The 22299-nt window shown below is 31.1% G+C and overlaps 1 protein-coding gene across 9 annotated transcripts in view; it reads right to left on the bottom strand.

Moving 5' to 3' along the window:
- The window catches only part of LOC117240582 (protein scalloped), a 341268-nt gene that overhangs the window by 61798 nt on the left and 257171 nt on the right, over positions 1 to 22299 (bottom strand). For all 9 annotated transcript variants that reach the window (XM_033506578.1, XM_033506579.1, XM_033506581.1 and 6 more), the window contains 2 exons: positions 21243 to 21367; positions 17888 to 18026 (listed from right to left, as the gene is read on the bottom strand). In XM_033506578.1, the coding sequence (XP_033362469.1) occupies positions 17888 to 18026; positions 21243 to 21367 (264 nt within the window). The remainder of the gene's footprint in view (positions 1 to 17887; positions 18027 to 21242; positions 21368 to 22299) is intronic.

The following is a 22299-nucleotide window of genomic DNA, read 5'->3' as shown; positions in this document are numbered from 1 at the left end:
TACGCGTAGGATGGTCATTATGGAGTTTTAGTCGGTAAGAATCCGACACTATTCTACTGTTGCCGATTATTAGCAGCAGTGAAGTGTCCATGAGGATTTCTCCACGTGCAAAAACAAAAGAAAAAAAAAAGAGAAGGTTCTAGGAAGAGACAGCAAAGCCACGTAAGGGTGCCGAAAGCTATGCCCCTGTTCCTCGCTAGATCACGGGCTCTGATCTTCTGCGCGGCTCCGAGAGTACTCGGCATTCATTGTACAATCGGCATGAACATAAAAGCAAAATCACGCGAGTTCATCATTTTCCGAGTTTATAGAACGCGCTGTAAACGGGATTACCGTATATTCCGTCCTTAGTGCTTGTTACATTTCATTACTTTTACGTTCTAATCTGTTCGTATTTGTTATATTAGTAAATAGATTTCGGATGTTATATATGTTATATACGGGGTGGACAATAATATAACTGACTCATTTCAAAGTTCTGCCCTTCTGATGCACAATGGCGCGTCTTTTGCTTCGTTCTAGCAATTATTTTATGGACACATGGCAAAATAATCATGAAGCGTTATATAGTTCAAGGGAGTTGAGACCTTTTACGGAATTTTTTTTTTAAGTACAGTGTATGTCAATAAACCAAACACAATCGAGCAGCTATTCGAAAAAAAATATCTAAAAAATGCTGTTCAAGAAGCGATAATGAATAACATGTCTTCCAAAACGTGTGAAAACGTAATGAAAAATGCGATCAAGAGGGCTTGACTTTCTATAGCATTTGGAGGCATATCCTTCTGATATTAAATTCTATATATAATTTCCAAGCATTAGTACATGACTTGTACTAAAAGACTGTTTGTTGCTTTTTAATTTGTTTGAAAGCTATTAATAATGAAAATCAGACAGTTACATATTGTAGTTTTACGTACACGATGTATTTTTATAGAATGTAAATGGAGAAATAAAACTTAAGTACATAAAAATTTCTGGTGAACTGGTAAAACAGTTCCGTCCTCTTCGATTTCGATGATTTTTTAATATGTTAATATTTGAAGATATCGAATATGATTATGTTATGTAGAAATCAATATTTTGACTAATTTTTTCCTATGCATATAACTGCCGGTCGGTCTTAGTTTCAGAAATCTTCGCAAAAATCTCTCGATACCACTACAGTGAATTCTGCCCATAGTTGAGTGTCTGTGGTAGGGTATGCGCCAGCATTGGGTCGCCTGGCCGCCGGTAGCTACTCTTCTATTTACGAACGAGGGTTGAGTGAGCTTAAAGGCCTTGTGCACAACCTGTATATGAAAAGCTGCAAGAAATGTCTACTGTAATTGTTAAAAATGAATATCCTCTATGTATTGGATTTTGGTTGGAATTTTTAATTCCGTTGCCGTAAAGGGGCCAGAAACGTTCCTACGAAATAATAATAAATTAATTATAAAAATAATAGGCGAATGAATAATCGATACTATTTTACAAAATAGAATAATCATTATTATTTCACGCAAGCGTTGTCAGCCGTCTCATGTAGGTTGGATGAAAAATCAAACCCAAATACATTGATGATATGCATTCGCTTGAGTTATAAGTTATAACAGATATTTTTTGCAACCTTGGCTGGAAATCAATACTGACATATACGTTATCACAGACGCACAGTTATAGTCAAAAGTACATTGCAGTGGTACGTGCAACTTTTTGCGATTATTTCGGAAACTGACCGAGACCGATAATTACCTATATAATAAACAGTTATTCAAAATGTTGATTTCTATATCATACTCAAAGATCATCGAAGTTGGAGGAGACGGAATGTTTCTATAAGTTTATCGTGTGATTAGAAAATTAGAGAAATGGATCTTTTATTTCGCATCCTTTGTATAATGCATATGTTTTGCATATTTATGTTTAAGAATATATATAAGAATATATATAAGAATATGCAAAAGGATATTGCATAACAGATATATACTTATATGAAATTGATAGCTTATCGCGTAACCACATAAAGTGCAAATAACAGTAATATGTAATCAATATCAAATGTAGAACAACATAGAACGACAACTTATGTGCTGCAATTTTCAATAATTGGTTAAACGTAAGACGTAGTCGTATTTCGAGTTAGAAGAAACGAGAAGCAAACAAATGGGAAGATTTTTTAATTAAAAAAAATATATTTAAAGAAACAGACGAGCATTACATTTTACGCACAAACAACATCGATTAACAACTGAAAATTTGGTCAGAGTGCTTGTAATTTGCTATAACATAAACTATACGTACCAGAATAATTGCAAAGGTGTTTTAAAAAATCTATTGTTAAATATTGTATCGTAGATAATATTTGCTGTATTTCACACATTTTTCGTGCATAAATATTCGCAGTCTAATTATAAGTATCTATAAATACATCTTAAACTCTTTTAACTTCATATTTAATTCCTAATGGTAATATAATATTTTGTTATGAAATGTTATGTGAAATGTATAATTTCTTATATATATTATATAAATAGTATATGAAATATTTAAATTATATTGTACAGAAAAGGCTGTATGTATTAATAAATATGATGTTGTAAGTGCTCTTTTAAACTTTCAACAATTCTTGACATAGGTATCTGTATCACAGTATAGCATAATGTCTTAGTATTGAGGCATTATTATCAACGTATTGAAAACGAGTTTTCTCGGTACTCTAACTTTTTCACTGAACAGAAGCTGGTGACGCAATGGTTAACAGGTTTAGACACTGGTGTTCGTTGCGATGTTTGTCTACTGCATCCGGTATGTAAACGATCTTAAATACCATAATTTACTGGGTGAGTCTAGAGAATTTTAGTAAAGAATTTCGAGATTTCTATTCTGTGTTTGAGATTGAATGTTTCAAAGTTTTAAGAACAAACGTGTTCCAAGTTTTACAAGTTCGTTATTGTTGAATATATACCTCAAAGTTTTAGGTGATTATAATATACATCATGATTCATAATTAATGGAACGCGTGAAATTAGAAGAGAATTCTGTGACAGAAAGTAAGGCGAAAATCAAGAATAACAAAATTATATTGTAAGCTTTGTTTTTGCGAAAATGGAATTTGAAAAGTTGTCGAACATACGGACTGGATAGAAGTGAAGAGTAATTAACAGTAAGTTGTTCTCCTTGTGAAAATGGGTAAAAAATATACAACATAATTTTGTATTTCTTTCCTTCTTCAAAATATTCAATCTCTAAATAAGAATGAAAATCAAATATCAATTAGTTCTTAAAAATTTTTCTCTTAATTATTTATTTTATTTAATTTTTTCAAATAGGGACATCTCCTTTTTGGAAAAAGTATCAAATATAACAAAATATTATTTATATATCTGTATTTTCTACAAATATTTTAATACTTTTTTATATTCCACTTGTTTCGAATTTTTGAAATATCCTAATCTCAAAGGGGAACTCTCCAGAAAAGGTGCCAGATAATAATATTGGAATATTCTTATTTTTTATAGCAGAAATGGCCAACAAGTCGAGCGCGATCGACCGGTTGATCGTAAAGCAATTTTTGATCGATCAGAGTCGACAGGAGACGATTTCAACATAGAAATGCAACTTAGTCCTGACTCGTAGAAATAAACGGTCGTGGCACCTTCCAGTATCATTTTAACTATAAATATTATTAATAAAATAACACGTTGATTTAATACCCCCTTTTCCATTGTTACTTATTAGTACACAAGTTTTCTAAAAATATCTACTTTCGAAGTAAAAGTATGTAAAACATAAATATTCATATTTCTCTTTAATTAAGATTTCAAATTTTAGGTCACACCAATTACGTGATTATTAGCGATACCATGGGAAGTGGGTGCGTTGCATATTATGGTATTTCACATTATATTATTCTATTGACTAGCCTAGCTTTTTAAATAGGTATATCTCAAGAGATCGTGCCTTTTTCCATCTTCTAAGTTATCTGTGAGAAAGGGTTCCAATGCGTGTGTCTGTCGGAATGTAGTGTACATTTTCGGCATCTCAGGATCAGGTGGTCTATTTTGTGTATTGCACTCTCCGCATTACAGGGTAAGTTCTTTTGATAAGAGGTATGAGTGGATGATCTTGAAGTGTCCTAGTTAGATTCAGTTGTTAACTATTTGATCTCTTCTCTCCATTTTTGAAATATCTAATTCCCTCTTTCCAGAACGAAGCGGAAGCAAAACTTTAATATCCATCTTTTACATTTCTACCAATTTTTTGAAATATCTAATCTATATAATATAACAGTTCAGAAAAGTATTACATATCTTGATATTTAAATTAACTTTCTTCACTTGTTGCAAATATCTAAAGAACTTAAAATCTTTTCGGCAATTATTCAGAATAGGGCACGCCTTAATAATAATCCTTAATACTAGGTTCCTCAATACTAATAATCTTTAATAGTAATTCTTAATACTGGATTCCGAGATATTTGCAAAAACCTCGAGCGAAGAGATTACGATTACACTACATTTGACTACATTCTGATATAGATGATCACCAGAAAGCGGCGACCACATTTTCATACCCAATCTAAATCTAATTCATTGATAATAATCATTTTTAATATAAATAAAGAAGAAAAATACATTAATGGATCATAGCTTAGGCTACGATATCGACAATATTGGCGTGAAGTAATTATTTTGATTATTTTTATCTGTAATTGATAAAAAATGTAACAAATATACTTATCGTTACTGAAAAATTGTTTGCAGAACAGAAATTTGCTTGAGTAGATTGTTAAATAACACATGGTGTATTAAACATAAATTGCTTTGTAATTTATATGTTGAGAATTAAAGCCAAACAACGCGCCACAGCGTTTATATGCATGTGTAAGAAAGAATTACATACTTGGAATGTAAACTTTGACGATACATTTTGAAATCATCAAAATCGGTGATAAATAAAAGACAAATATATATAATGAAAAAGCTGTTCGCAAAAATTTATCAATCACAATCGTATACGAATATCTATACATATATATATATACAGGGTGGTTGGTAACTGGTGGTACAAGCGGAAAGGGGGTGATTCTACGCGAAAAAAGAAGTGGAAAATATAGAATAAAATTTTTTTTTAATTTTTCTTTTTTTCAATTTTTTAGACAACGATCTACAGTGAGATCCGTTATAACGAGACGTGATAAAGTGCACGCGTACCGAGCGAAAATTCAAAGTCGATTTTCTCGAGAACAAAGCCTCGAACGAAAAATTTTTATTCTATATTTTCGACTTCTTTTTTCGCGTAGAACCACCCGTTTCCGTTTGTACCACCATTTACCAACCACCCTGTATATTACATCCAATTCTCGTTTTCTCTGATCTCAACAAGAATAAGACACATTGTATAAGAGGTTTCACCGGCTACCGGTAAAGATCTGCTAGGTTCACGATTTATCTGTTTAAATACGACCCGAGGCGATGCACAGCCGCGCTCGTGTTTAAACGGCTTGCTACCTGATCTTTCGCGTTCTCGCTCGCTACCTCTCGCTCGCCGCGTGAAAGTTTCCACCGAACTTGCCATAAAATCATTTCCTGCCGTTTACGTTGTGCACCTTTCGTGCACCCGTATACACAAGTATAACGCGTAAATTCGAGCGAAATGTTCGATGATTTTATCCTGGTTGACGCCGGAAACGCTCGCGTTAATGGAATTCGTTTTCAACTGTTGAAGTTTTAATTAGCACCGTGCTCCAGGTAATTAGAGAATCATTTGCTCGAATTACCTTATTGCGGACCCTGTTTGATATTTATTTCAGATATAATGTTTCAACGTTATATAGCTGTTCGAGGTTCTTTTGATTCTTGCCATTTATTGTGTTCCTTCACTTTTTATCAAAGTTTAAGTTAAGTATATCTCATATAGCTTTGATATAGCTTTGATAATTTTTAAATGGCTTCTTTAAAGCATGGTATATTTAATCAAAAGAATTTTAATACGATTCAATACACGTTCCTATTAATTTAGCCCTAAGCTTTAAGCATTATTTAACTTTCAAATAGTATTGTTGTGCTGCAGATGACTATCTATACTAATTTATGCTGGATTACTGAAATTTCGAATATGTAATTTTATTTTGTACTCTACGTTCTAACTTTAAATTGTTATTGTCTTCAACGATTCAATGATATTTAGTTAAGAGGTAAATAAAATATTTGAAAAGGTTTTAGATATATTAATGAATCGTGTTTCAAATTCTAATATATTATCACTCTATATTTTTATACAAATAATTAAAATCTATTATTTCCGATGCTACAAGAACATAAAATATTGCTTTTGACTATAAGTTTCTCATTAATTTGTGCATTTTACTAATATTAGCTACAGATTAGCTAAATAATTGAGAGTGATACTGTATATGTATAGTTTCTTTAGAACAACATATATTTAATCAAAAATATGTTCATTGCGATTTTTTAATTAATTTCATCGTTCTAAATTTTTAAGAATTATTTGGCTCTGGAATTAAACAATTTTTTAAATGGAATTGTCACAGTTTCTTCATTTCGTTCCTCTTCGTTTTCCTTATCATCGTTTAAATGAACTAGGGAATGTCTTCAAGCAAATGCTAAATTTACGTTTTCAGAAATTTTTATGGGATGTTTTTTAAATATAAGCTCATATAAGAAATTCAGCCATACAAAGCTGGATATTAATTAATAAGATGTATACCAAAATATTTAAATCTATAATGAAAATTATAATATACCAAAATATTTATAATTTATATAAAAGGTTAGGGTAGGTATCTAAAAATTGTTTGTTTCATTTTTGAATCTTTTTCGTATTCTAAAAGTAAATGTTTGATGGATATCAGTTTTCTACCGTAAAAAGTTTATAGAGACGCTTTAAGCTAGGTCATCTTCCAGGTTGCCCAAAGATAAAAGATGACAGCAGAATTTTTTGCACATGCATCCTCATTTTCGAGAAATATCTCGAAAATTTAATAAGCATGCTTGAATTTAAATGTGATTCCGTTTGTCTGATCTTTTTATGGGACTTTTTATGTTCTTGTTCATCTTCGTACAAGAAGTACATAAAATAAAATAAAAATCTTAGAAAATCGTAGAAAAGCGTAAAAAATCTTTGAATAATAATATAATTGCAGACGATTCTGCAAAACTTCAACAAAATTTTATAAATCAATTTATTATATAATATTAATTAATAAATATTGTCAAGAGTATTTTATTTGTAGAATAATATATAAACTTTAAGTATGCGAAGCAAAAATCAAATTAAATTGATAGACTTCAATACTTCAATATTTAGTTTAGGCAAAGTACCACGCAATTCAAAATAATTGAATGATTTAATTGAATTATTTAGTAAGCTTGCAAACTTTTGATACAGTTCTTATTACCGGAAATAAAGTAATTACTTTTTTGAACTTAACAGATTCATTTCACTTTTGGCTATTTCGTATTAAAGTATATTGTATTCTTTTTCAGATCGATTTCATAGACTTTGAATACTACTTCTTTAAATTCTTCTTCCTTAATATTAGGTATGTATATATACATTTATTGTTTTTTCTTTTTGAAACGCTTATAGGGGATTCGAATTTATGTACGTATGTAGTTGGTTAGTAATTGAAGCTACTTGCGACGTGCTTGAGCTCGTCACTGTAAATTTTTTAATATGATAAATACGTCTTTTGTAAATAGTTTAAACAAATTTTTACTACATATACATATGTATATTAGATTGTAACTTTGCATGAACACATATGCTGATTTATTCATCTTTTCTTTGATACTTTAAATTAATTTTTACATGTTATATAAAACCAGCAGGTGCTAATATATACTTATCAACGGGAGTGAATGTTGCGTTCTTTACATGAGTCATTAAGAGTTCTAATTGACCCTAAAAAATCTTAGCTTTACAATAGGTGGAGAATTTTATGAATAGAACAAATCGGTTTTGACCTTTTCGTCATTTAATATCGAAATGATATACGATTTAGTATTGCAGAAATGATATCTCGTGATCTGTTATTAAGATGTAGTATTGTTTCTAGTGTCAATTGTCTAGTGTCAATGAGATAGTTGGACCTTTAGTTACATATCTTTATTTAAGATTATTAACCTTTTGTCTTATAAATTGTACTTAGTTATAATCAATATGATTCATTTTAAGGTTATAGCGATAAGCTTATACTTTCACTTTGTATGGGTTGTATGTACAAATTAATTGATACTTTGTTCCTATATATTGTTTTATACATATGATCTATACAATATTTCGTTTAACATAGAGTACACAGATTAATTTATATCTTTTTACTATTTTTACATTATTTATATAGTCGATAGGTTTGCGACCGATACGACGTTCAAGTCTCTAAAAATACGACCATGAAAAAAAATCTTTTACCTTATAATATGTATCTTTTCGATCGAAGTAATTCATTCCGTACGCCTTTGCCCGTATCATTAAAGGTAACAGAGATATCGTTTTGTAACATCTGATTAACAGAATTACTGAGACATTGTAGCCATTGTGGTCGCTAATAATCACTAGATTAATGAATATATGTTGAGTGTTAATAATGTTGAAGCTTAATTATCGCGAATTATGAGCCTCAAAAAAGATTGTAATACGTAAAGCCGAATTTATGCTGTTTCACGTTAGAGAATCAATGCGGATGATTCTTGCACAGTGAAAGTGAAGAATGAAACCCGGAATATTTACACCACTTCACTGGATGAATACTTCAAATGAAGGCAAAGGACACCGCTGAAATGTGACACACCGATATTAATGAAACTTTGCAGGTACATAATGTAGGTACAAATATTCAACACGTATCGGTTTTAGCGTCAATCGTCCACATTTATTGGATGAAAACAGCTTCTAAAGTTGGAGTCGAAAACGCATTTCCTGGATTACTTCAAAAACTATTCACGGTAGAGGAATGGTGCAGATTAACGAATTTTATGCTTTTGAATGAGAAATATGATCGGGTTTATAGATTTTTAGAAAGTCCATTTGTTTAAATAATACATTAAAAATTGTTTCTTTCCGTTAATATTTCTTGTGTATATTTATCGATTTTCATGTAAACTTGTTTATGTCGACTACATATCCCAACTCAAAACACCAATAAATCAAGGTTTTGATTTTTTTCAAATTAACGAATACAACTCTAACGCCAGCGTATCGTTTCAAGCTTGATATTTCTACCTACTACAATGAAATTATTCCCATGAAAAAATGAATTAAAATAAGTTAGAAGTGATTAAAATTGAAATAAATGAAAATTATTAATAAATTATTTTACAATCATAAAAATATAATGAACGAAGAATAATATAGCATTTTCTAAATGTAGGTGTAGTAAGAGCAACAACAAGCTTGTTATATTTATTTTATCGTTTTTGATACAAATGCTTTATAACATATCAGCTCTCTCCAAAGTTATCCTATTTTTAAGATACAAAAAGTTGAGTTTTTTCACTCTCTGTACCCCTTCTCCCTTCGTAATATAAGAGGTATTTAAATAAAACACCTAAATGGGTATTCAGCATTACACACCTCTTGTATCTTATGTAAAAATTTATTACACCACAAGTCATTTGCAGTGCACTAAAAGTAATAATATGCTTATTAGATATTTTGTATTTAGAATAACATGCCAAATTAACTTGCGATGTTTTAGCAAATATCGGTAATAATTATATTCGCCAATTTGCAAAAAACTAAATTCTGATTTATCCGTATTCGTTTCCATATTCATTTCGTACGATATAAGTATGAAATATGTAGAAATGCGAACTGGTTGTCCGAATATGCATTCGGTACACGCTTATATTTCTTGCTAGTGCCGTTTCGCTATGAGTGTATTATCCATTCTGTTCATCCAAAGTAGAGCTCGGCTCTACTCTGTTCAGTGTTCACTTTGGAGGAACATTGTGGATTAAACGAGGATGAAAGCGGCGTTTTTTTGATGAATCACCCGACGTGTTCGTCTAAAGTAAAACAATGTAAATTCAGTTTAAGAGAAAAACATCTTGATTTATTCAATTCTTTAGTACAATTACCAAATATACTAGGACAGAATCGCCTTTAACTTCATTAAATTTTGTACTTACTACTATATAGCAGTATATATAATAAATACGTTATATACATTATAAAAAAAATGTGTATGCCTTTGAATGTTATGTGTGTTGTCTATGTGCATTGATTTCAATTACAGGCTTGTGTGACTTGAAGAAATTTGCATCGTTGACTTTGAATGAAATCTAATGACCGTTTTAAGCCGACAGTATGCGTTTGATTCATTTGTAGTCGTTGATACAATTCCTTTAAAACCACTGAATGCATATTCTTTACTATTCGTTGTGTCTCACTAAATAGTAATATATCATTATTTGTTTAAAAAATAGCTACCGTTAACTCACAAATGTGACTAGTACCCGTACTAAAAGGCTGCTGAAAGACATAAGAAATAATAGAGAGTTTTTCGAAGAGCAACATAAATATGGTATGAAATGGGAAGACAATAAGCTTATCATTTGCTAATAATAATACGTAATAGTAATTTCACAAAACCCGTTCAATTCAACGGACAGATAGTATGTTCTTTTTCTCTAGTCCGTTTAGAGAGGCTGTGTCGAGAGGCGAACAAAGCGAAAAAGGAGCAAGACTCCTGGTCGTCCGCGTCCGGCATCCAATAAACCAGTAGAAATAGAAGGATGCGCGTTCTGTGGAGCATGGAGGAGCGCTTAGAGTTAGAGAAGCGTTTAGCTTCTTGCCGGGTTTCTACAGGAAAGAAAAGAAAAAGAGCCCATGTAGCTGCGGTCGAGGAACGTATTCGAGTTTCTTCGACCAGTGTGGGTCAACGTTCCGTGACCGGACTGCGCCGTAACTATCTTTTCTTGCAAATTTTCTTCATTCGTCCCTCTTCGCGAATTGCATCCCCCTTCCCGAGCGAAACCGCTGTTTCAAAAGACGCGCCGCGCTTTACGATCATCCGCCTTGTCGACTAAATTTCTCTTGCAAGACTGTATATGAGCCTCTAAGGAGCCAAACTGATCGATTTTATTAATTTTCCAATTTCATTACTACAATGCGAATTTTTTATCCATCTGTAGGAGATTTAAAAGCACAAAATTGCAGAGAACGCTCATAATAAGAAAAAATATGCAAATTACGTAGAGGAGGAAGGGGGAATAGAGAAGGGGTAGAGACGTAGTGGATATATGTGTGGAGGTTAGAAACTCAAGTGCAAATCAAATTCATTTCATGGCCGAGAGGCCTGAAATTAATAAATTGTCATTGTCATTGTTATTGTTATAAAACATTTCAAGTATAATGTTTTTTTAATAATACTTGATAGACAGAACAATTTCTTATCTCTTATGAGATTATTCATTTTTAATTATATTCTCGAAAATATGAATTTGCATAAAAATTTGCAGTGTATTCTCATTATATTAGTACACGATTAATATTCAGTTCTCAAGAAATAAACTATTTACTTCCATAAGTTCATTCATCGCAAGAAGACGATATACAGTCAGTCTCTTAAGTCTAGATACTACACCCTTTAAATATAAAATATTATAGTAAAAACGGTAACACTATGACACGAACTTACGTATTCTGTTGATGTGTTAAGATACATATCCTGCAATCTCCTTAGCATTTTGTAATTTAAAAATGTTATCCCAAGATTTTTGAGAGTGAAATCTTTGAAATTTATAAATTTCTTTTAGAAATACATCAATAATAATTATATTAATATATAAACATAAATAATTTTTTGACATTAATGTGCGTTTTTACTTTCTTGGTGAGTCAGACGCAAGATTCGATTAATAGATACTGGCGACTAACTGTAAATGATCGTTAAAAAGCAGTATTTATATAGAACATCACTATTTTTGACTAAGGTTTAAAATCTTAATATACAGTTTTGCACGGGTTTTCCATATGTGTGTAACAAAATCTTGTATTTCTACACAATTTCAGTTTTCTTTGAAACTGTACCAATGCAATAATACCAATGACGTGTCATTATAGTGTTAGTGAAACTTCAAAACGTTTTGTATAACACATATAATATATTCAGAAAATGTTTTTATAAACTCAAATACTTTTGCGAGTCGTATAGAAAAAGTTTTATCAGTATATTTAGAAATTAGTAGAAATAACACCTTTAATATCTAAACATAAATATAAATAATATAAATGTAAATATGGATATCTATTCTATAAATTGTATAAATAATATTTAAATAATTATAATAACATCTATAATATATATTTAATAATTTGAATAAGATTAATAATATATATTAAAATCTCGTTGTATAATCTATAAAACGCTTTTTGTCAACAATTCACGATAGTTCTCTTTCTTTATTTCTTTTATCAGTTTACTATCTTTATATTCTTCATTGAATTCATTTGTTTGAACTATTTGATTTCATGTATTTTAACTAACTATATTTATATTTTAACTAACTTCTCAAATTCTAATGCAAATAATAGTTCGTTAGTTAACGTTAAAAATGCCCGCGAGTCCAAAGATTATCTCGATCGAGTCCCTAGAGTGGAATTTCGAAGATCGAAACCGAGTTATGCTGTTCCGCTTCCATTAAATGATTAATGTTTCGAGGTACGTCTGATTAATGTTTCAAAGTCGCCATCGATGCGCCCCGACTAAGTTCATAGTTGGTGCTCAAAGCCAAACACAAATTCTCCGAGGAACCATTCTGATCGAAAGATACTGCACGCTGCGGCACTTCGTTTCACCAAGCATAATCTGCGATAAAGTTTCCACCAACTAAATAATACCGCTATTTATCATCGAAATCCTAGCATTTGCGACACCTTCGCGCATAGTACTTTTGTCGATAGGCAAGACGATTAAATTTAAGTATTATCGGACTTTTTACACTTTTACATTCTATGATTTCTACATATTAGATTATCTTGAAGGTTTCTGCTGTTTTATGCAGTTCAAAATAAGAAATTAAATTATCTATTGACTGAAGCCACTATAAAATGTGTCATATTATTTATCATTTAAGATAGTATCTTCCTATTAAGTCTATCTTCCTTTAAGTTATCCATTATCTTTTACTTTTTTTACGTTTTCCACTGGATACAAGTTTCGATATAAAGTTCATGGGTTAAAATCGGAAGAAGAAGAAGAGATTTTGTTTCATCATCTGAGTATTACATTTGAAGTTTTCAATTCTATTTTCGTTACTTTATTCTATTTATCTTTATTTCTATTTTAGTTACACGGTTATTTCGTAAATTAGAAATTTACAGATAAACTGTGAATTTTTATGCATTCGTGCCGAATGAAAAAATGCAGAAGAAATGGATATAAAGCATTAAAATATATAAAATATCCAAAGTAAAGTACTGATTACAATTTTTAGTAGGTAAAAGGAATGTCTATTTTAGTGTATATTTAAAGTGTATAGCTATGTCTATAAAAATATGAATTTAGGTAAAAATTCACAATTTAATTATGTATCTAGGTACATATATGATTTTATGCGGGATTTTCATACTACGAAGGTATGAATCGACCAAAGTATCCAAATTTCTATGAACAATATATTTACGTGTTTTCAATCAAATAATTCCGAGAATCCTAAAAAAAAAAACAAATTAAAAATGACAAATTTTTAAAAGTACCCCCAAAAAACCTGAAAAATTCTTATCCTCGGCACAAAATCGAAAAAGAAAGAGATCATCGCTTTTACTGAAAACACCAAAAAATCATTGAAAATTATGTGAGGTGTAATAACATTTGGATAAGCGCGGCGAATTGCGCAGTTTCTGGGGCTGATTCACCTTGACGTTCGTCCGCTGCGGAAACGATCGCTCCTTCGTAGAGAAATCTCGATGTGGGCGTCGACGTCCTGATGGAAAAGAAAGAGTGGAAAGAGAGGCAGTGGGGTGCGAGGAAAGGACGAAAGATAGAAGGAGGTAAATTGCCCCGAGATATTTAATCCCGTGGAAAGGCCGAGGGATCCTTTATTGGCTCGGCGAGTGAGCAACGGGCAAGATAAGTTTCCCATAGGATCGATGGCCAATCGCGTTAAGCGATTTTCGCGCCTCGTTATCCTTTGTTTCCATCCGCGTTCGACGGACGTCGATGCTGTTATTCTCGGTCTCTTTCTAGGTTTCTCTTCTTTTTCCTTCCTATCTTGAGCGGGACGATCTACTTTGTATCGTGTCTCGTATTCGACCATACCGATCAGTGGCTTATTACAACCAGATTACACAAATGTTGGAGATTCGGACGTTGAATTTGAATTTTTGAAGTTGTGCATGCAGTTATGTAAGGGTTCGTTTTGTCATTCGTAATTATTATAAAAAGTTCTTTGCATCAGCAGACTATAGGTACTCGTAATAATAATTCTCTTAATAATGATAATAATATTTCTTATTATTCTAATGGGATAACAATAAGAATCCTTTCCTCCATTTCGTTTTTTAAGAATTGTAATCTAATAGTATAAGAAAATACACAGTAAGAGACCCTATAAAACAGGAGATATATTTTGCGTTGTCCGAATTCTCTATTTTACAGAATCGATACAGCAAGTAAACTAAAATAAATTCTATATGGAAGTAACGCAACTGATTTTGTATAGAAATAACTGTCACACAATACGTATCACAATACTTATCATATAAAAGTTATTTCATAACTATGATTTTTGAATCAATTAAAGAACGCATACATTTGCATGTCGGGAATGAATCAAGCCTCCAACAAAGTACAGAAGGCAAGCGTAACGAAACAATTATCAATATGTAGTGTTCTTGTTCGTCACATACATACATGTATATAGAATCTCTTTAAGCAATTTTGCGATTGCGTTAGACGGGTGTGCGGTAGCAATTTCCTGATCGCGTTATACGAGTAGGAGATACTTTATAGGCGTCTTTCTGTAATATATTCTAATTATAATAATAATTATAATTATAATTTGACTGAGAATGGATAATGTATAACGAATTGCTACATAAATAATTTCTATGTATAGAGTCCAATTGCTTCAATAAAAATAGATAAAAACTAAACGATATTGTAAGTTAATTTCTACTATTGAAGATATGGTAATGTTACTGCTATGTACGACACTCCTTGAGGCTTTTAAAAGTAAGCTGTGTCCAAGCGAAAAAATTTCTAACGTTTCGGTAACATTACAGGAGTACATTCTGTATGAGTACATTCTGACTCCTGATGAAGTTAACTGCAATGTTAGCGAAACCTTGGAAACGTTTCCCTCTTGGACACAGCGTATTCTTGGAATCTTCAAACAGTATTGTGCCTAGCAAATGTTATCTACGACAATGCCAAGTAACAGTATTAGATGTGACAATTCGAGCCGTGAAAGCTTTAAGAATTGTCCTACTAGAATAAAATGAAATTTCCTCGTGTGATACAGCAAATAGAACGAGAGAGTGACAAAAGTCTCGAAAGGACGATACATAGCTTTGTCGATTGTCGTTCTCCTTGTTTTCATTCGTTGTTAGCGAGCCAGACGTCTGAATTAAGCTTCGTTTTCATGAGCGGCCACGGGCCAAGATTGAATTGCCACCCGTCGGCTTTTGCCGCGGAGTGCTTTCGAAAATTAAGCGACATTGTGCCTTAACGAATAGGGATTCAAGCCTATGTCTGCCTGAAAAAAATATGGCAAGAAGGGCTGGAGGCAGGATTGAGACTAGAAAAAAGTCGTAATCAATTTTTGTTTTATGATATGATTCGTGAAAAATTTGCTTTGTGTTGAAGAAACTTAAAAGGTAGTAGGTATGATATAATATAGGTAGAACGATAGTTTGTATTCCTTTTTATAAAATTTTATCGTTTTAGTCTCGATCTTAGCTTTATTTCAACCGAGAAAAAGAATTTGACTATTTCAAGAAAATCTTCAACATAGAGTTAGAACGAGAAATCACATACGTTGATGACTATTTTCTCATATCTTCATCAAATTTCAGAAATTTTATAACTAAAACAGCAAGATAATAATTCTGCCAAAAATGATCTAAAAAACGCGGCAGGTCATTACGTCACGTTAAATTTCATCGCATCTCTCAGCAAGTTTTAATATTTGAGGAAAATCTTTGGCATAAAATCGAAACGAGAAATTACATACATACACACACACACACACATAAATCTTAAGTATTTGAATCAATCTTAACTTCAAATTAAAAAAATTTGCAACGGTAGAAAACTACAATTCGAAAATAAAAAATAAAATAAAAATAAAATAAAAAATTAAATAAAAAGTAAAATAGAAAATAGGAAAATACAGCGGCTACAAAAATGTTTGCACATACTCTTCTTTTCCAATATTAAATTTTTGTAATCATATGAAACTTATGAAAGTATCTACTAGTAAATATCAAATTTAATATACTTGAGGCTTAAATCGTTAAATCGCAAATAGAAAATACCATGTACCTAACCTTATGAATTGACGAAAAGTTCGTTAAGAAGGACTGAAAAAAGATAGTGGAAAATGGGAATCTATATTAGGACAAAGATGCTGGTCAAGGGGCTATCTTTCGAGGCGTGGCATTATTGCCTCGGTGGTGAGTTCATGGCGGTTAATGGTGGCGACTACGGTGGTACCCGTGGTCGTAGTAGGCAATATCTGGTCGGTCACGTAGACTGACCTCAGCATCGAGCAATAACGAGCTCGGCTGGACATTTCTACCATCGCAACGCCCGTACGTGAAGCACAAGGAATAGTCCTTCGTGCAACGATGTTTTTCTTTGCCGAGATATTCTTTGCGAATAAGTCGGTTCTTGGAAGCAAAAATTGCAGTAGCTATTAAAAATATTTGCACATACTTTTATTCCCCAACGAAGCATTTCTTTTATCAGGTTCTTTACATTTCATTCTCAGTATCAAGTTTTCGCAGTTATATGGAAGTGTTATTAACTGATACGAAATTTGATATATGTACTTGAGCCCCATTAATTAGTACTTTATTAATTAGTTAATTAATTAGTTAGTATAATAAATGTAATGGCGTGCAAATATTTTTTGTAGTCATTGTAATTTGTTTGAGTAGTACTTTAAACCTTTTGCTAGATTTAAGCTTGGCTTGATGGTTTCGCGGCTTAAATTTTAGACTTTCTTTTTTACAAAATTTAGTCAAAAAACAATTATATTAACATGCTGCATCTATACATACAGTCTATGCTCTTCTTCTTTTACACTGCCTTAGGTAATAAAATGATTAAAATATTTCTAGCGTAAAACACAACAACAACATAACAAATATATTTTTTGATTTGGATCTTGTAACATAATTAACGAGAAAGATAGGTGGCAGAAGAATAAATGTGTTGCTACTAAACTGGCTGAATACACAAGCTCTACATACTATACTAATCCTCTTTGGCAGGTTTTCAGTATTAATAATTGGCCGATTAGTATACAACGGACCATAGATAACGCGGTATTATGTTAATAAAAATATCGTGTAGCATGCTTTTTGAACTCGTCTTACCATTCGCTACAATCTAATGAGAAAATAAATATATGGTCCCGTTTAAGAAACCTAAGGTGACTTTGTTTTCGTTATGAAAACGGACTATTTTCGAAATTTTTATTGTGGCCACTTCTTTTATATTAGATACCGATAAATCTTGGTTCGAGATTTTGTTTTGTTACACAACCGTAAATGGTTGAAAAATTGTCCGCTGTATTAGATGGTATACTCTGTATACTCGTGCTATTTCTTTCTCCATCGTCGTGTTCTACTTGCGTATTTTTATTTTTTTATTTTCTTCGCTCTAGCGAAAACGTCGAAGAGAGATTTGCCAGGAAATTGCTCGACTCACCGTACATCTTCCCTTCGTCGGACAGGATGATTTTGCGTCGGCCGCATGGCGGATATATAGTGAGTGCTTCCTGGAAGCTCTGCTCGATATCCGGCGACCATACACCCTCCGCGTCCGCTGCCGATAGGTCCTTCTCGTCCTGCAAAATACGAACGCCTCGGATAGGATTTCTCACAAACTCTTTAGCTGCTACGGAAACTCTCGTGAAATGTACGCGATCGTCCAAGATTTTTGGTTAATCTGTCTATGTATCATTTGAAGATTTAAGCCTCAATTAGTATCGTTGGATTTTACATTATAATAGCTTGATTTACTTCATACAGATTACTTAATTGTAAGATATTCGATTTAATTTTGTATTCCACGTTGTATATTTCCTCAATTGCAAATTTATTTCCATTAATTGTAATTGCTTTGTTCATTTCTGATAATCAATGTTTTATTATACATTAAGATTAGATGAACCAACCTAAATTATTATAGTCAACATTGTTTCTATTGAAGAATGGAGGAAAATTTGAATTTATATAGCTGTCTCCTTTGTATGACAAAAAAATTTATAAATTTAAAACATCAGGTAATTACATACATAGTAACGTGATCAATTCGTTATCACTAGATTCAGATGATTACTTCTCTTCAATATTAAGATATCTATTGATATTTTAAGAAAATTGAATGCATTTTTCGTTTTTATTTTCTAGTTATTTTGTTATAATGTTATTCATTCATATACGATATTAAATGAAATAAAATTTCTTAAGAATGTAATAGTAAATTTTGTAAACACAAATGCATGTAATAAGTGTATATATATATATATATATATATATATATATATATATATATATATATATATATATATATATATATATGACTATATATATACACGAAAATCTACATATACCTATCGAATATTGCGTATTTCATTTACCAAGGAAACTGAAAACACAGTTTCACGTCACAAAATTATTTATATTTACGTATCAATGCAATTTTTATTCATGTATTTCTAAAAGGAATTTAAAAATACTAAAATATTTCAATATATTAATTCATAAAAATTATGGAATAAGATTACATCGAAGGCCTTTAACCTTTTCGATGGCAAGGAGATAGTAAGACATTATTGATGACCTACAAGTTATTAATATAATATCAAGTCGATTTTTATCATTACATATGGACATGTTAACACACATATGTAATTTTTAAACATTATATTTTATGTTCTTTTATCTCTTTTTTCTTGATAAAGATAAAAGACAATAAGTTGTCTTTATCATTATATTTTGACAATATCTCTCTCAATATGTTTAAAAAATTCGTGGTGCTGATGTTTTTACCATAACATTTTATATTTTAATAGGTGTATATAGATTTTTGTGACTGACTTTACATTCTAACATTTATAACTAAGTATAACGTTTATCAACAAAATGATTGAATACAAGTTACGGTTGAATTAAAAATGTCAAAGAATGAGACAGATTAGTGCTGCACGAACAGAATAATGGACGATTACTTGGGCCGTTTAGATCAAGCGTAGAAAGACAGAAGGTGAAACGATTCTGCGAGTAGGGGAAAGTCTTTTCTGAGAAGTCCAGTCACGTTTATAATATTGGCTGGCATGCAATTCCACTGGAGTTAAGACTTCGTTTGTGTTTGTATCCTCGCAAGTGTCGGAATCATAGATGTGTAAGAAATTTTATTCAATTACGTGAAAAGTAAATTATTGTAATTGAAAAAAGAATTTATGGGATTTTTAATCAGGATAAGGAATTAACGGCAGAAAGGGATGAATATCGTGATTAAAATTTTTCAGCAACACTTGCCCTTTTGCGAATTTAATTAGAAACATTAACTTCATATTAATAAACCTTTAAAATATTGAAATGTCTCGTATTAAACTACCAAGCTTTTCCTATCTTTTACTTGTTTAACCAATGCTTTTATTACATTATTTAGATGCAGTTCGGAAATCTTTACAAATTTTACAATTTTATGATATACTAAATTAAATTAAACGCGACGGTTATGAACGTGTGATTTATTGTTTACACAGTGTAAAACAAAATATAAATGTTGTTACGACTGAGTTTATCTTGAAATCATAATTAATGAAGATGAAATAAGTCGAAATTTACTCAGTATATTATTAACGACTGAAAAATTTACAGAAGAAAGAAATATTCTTCGGCAATTTATAATTTCGAAACGATGAATTAAATTTTACTTTCTTATAGACCTAAAACCATAGAGCAATCTAATTAACAAATCACAGCTTAAATTGAGATTTCTAGTCCATCGAATAATATTTCTCATTATTGTAATATTAATTATCTAGGCCATTAACAAATTCATTTTCTGTGTGTCTGTCGCAGTAGAAGATAATCACCATGTACCTTTAACGGATCATTTTGTGACACATTATAAAATGATATAATTTTGTAATTAGCTAATGAATCAAATATTCAATAAAGATTGTAAACAATGATTTTTAATACATGTACATAAATAAACTTTTCTTTTCATGCACGATTCACACGACTGATGGTGGTTATAGTGATCTTTTATAATTGTCAACCTCTCATTGTTAATTAACGCCTTGACGCCGAACTGCATATCTTATATAAATTGTACATTTATATAGAATAATACGAATCAGTTATTTAAATCATTTTTTGAGTCATCAACTTAAAATTGAGGTATCATATCATTTATACCGACAACAGGCATTATCAAAATATGGTACGCCAATTTACACAACTTTGGGGATTTATAGTCGACACTATTATATTCGACACTTTCATTTTTTATCTGTATACTTAAAGTGTAAAAACTGATAAACATTTACAAAGGAAAAATTAACAAACAAGTTATAATTTATAATGTATCATTTAAACAAATGGATCTTTACAAAACTTGTTTACATAAACATATTCGTTGCTAAAAAACATAAAATTCGTTCATTAACACAATTCTTCCGATTTTCTAATAGTACTTATCTCGATCTTCACCAATCTTTCTACCTGAAATTCTACCTTCATATACAAACATATATAAAAGATGTAAATCTAAGCAAATGGTCTCTAAGCTCATAAGTACTTAAAAACAAGTTTATCTATAAGTGAGAATCAAAGTAAGTAGAAAAAGTGAGTAGAAAAAACAGTTCTCCATGACATAATGAAAAATCCGCACCGAATAATAATTAAATATCTGCACCAAAATTGATATCAATATTTGCTGGTTTAACAAAGAACTACTTGCACAATTACGTCGAAGGAATTTATAGGAGGATAAAGAACAGATTATCGTTCGAATATTTATCGTTACTCACAGTAAATGAACTTACATCGCTAATTTCGCCAACGTCGAGGTTCTTGGTATCCGAGCCGGAGCCGTTCGCGTCGGGCGGCGGCCCGGAACTCGTGGGAGTCCACGGCGCGGAAATGGTGTCGGCTGCAGCCACCGCACTGCCTGTAACAATCGAATACATCCAATACATTAATCCCTTACAATCATCGAGCCAAAGAAATACAACTTTAATTAGTAATTTAGATATCATTAGAAAGTGCAATGAAGTACGTATAAATAAATGAATAGGTTATTCAAGATAAAAGTAGGATAAGCAACTCTAAGTATAGATAAAATAAATACACATAGTATAATTTATATCTAGTAACAAGATAGTTGAAATGTAATATAGTTATATTGTATTATGTATTTAATGTAGGAAGAATCCCGAAGGAGAACAATAACGTAATTATACATTAATTTCCTGTATAAACTTGTCAAACATAGAAATACCAAAAAAGAGAAAGAAAGAAACCGTAAATAACATATTAAACTGGATAAATGCAATGGAATCCAACACATATATATGTCCTACAATTTTTTCATATTAAGAAGAAAACAAGGGAGAAAAAGAAGAAAAAAGAAATTAAAGTCGTTACTAAAGTCCAGTAATTTCCTCAGATTTAAAAAAGGACAAATCAGAAAAGAAAAATTAAACGGAATAACTGAATGACTAAACTCGATAAATGTAATATAAACCAACGCGTTCTTATATGTAAGTGCCTTACAATCAAGCTACAGTGGTGTGCAAAAATTTTGAAGCTCTAACAATAAATCAGATAGAGTTTTCACCTAATATTGTGAAACAAATATTTAAAAGAATTTTAATTAAAATTAAATATAAGAACATGTAAAAGGGTAGAGCAAATAAACACTATTATTACTTAAAATTCTTTAAAAAATCTCTCTTAGAATCGAAATTTCTTGGACAAAATCTATTTAGCCAAAAACTTTCTCACAATACCATATAAAGCTTCCTAAATTCAATATAAATCATCCTAAAACAAGTACAAATCTGTAATATAAAAGAATTTTAACTAACATATAATATAAAT

Source organism: Bombus vosnesenskii, unplaced genomic scaffold (assembly GCF_011952255.1).
Source record: "Bombus vosnesenskii isolate JDL3184/JDL3185 unplaced genomic scaffold, Bvos_JDL3184-5_v1.1 scf7180000014816, whole genome shotgun sequence".
In the NCBI taxonomy this organism is placed as follows: Eukaryota; Metazoa; Arthropoda; class Insecta; order Hymenoptera; family Apidae; genus Bombus; species Bombus vosnesenskii.
Note: the sequence above shows the minus strand (reverse complement) of the source record. Positions and strands in the feature narration are given on the sequence as shown.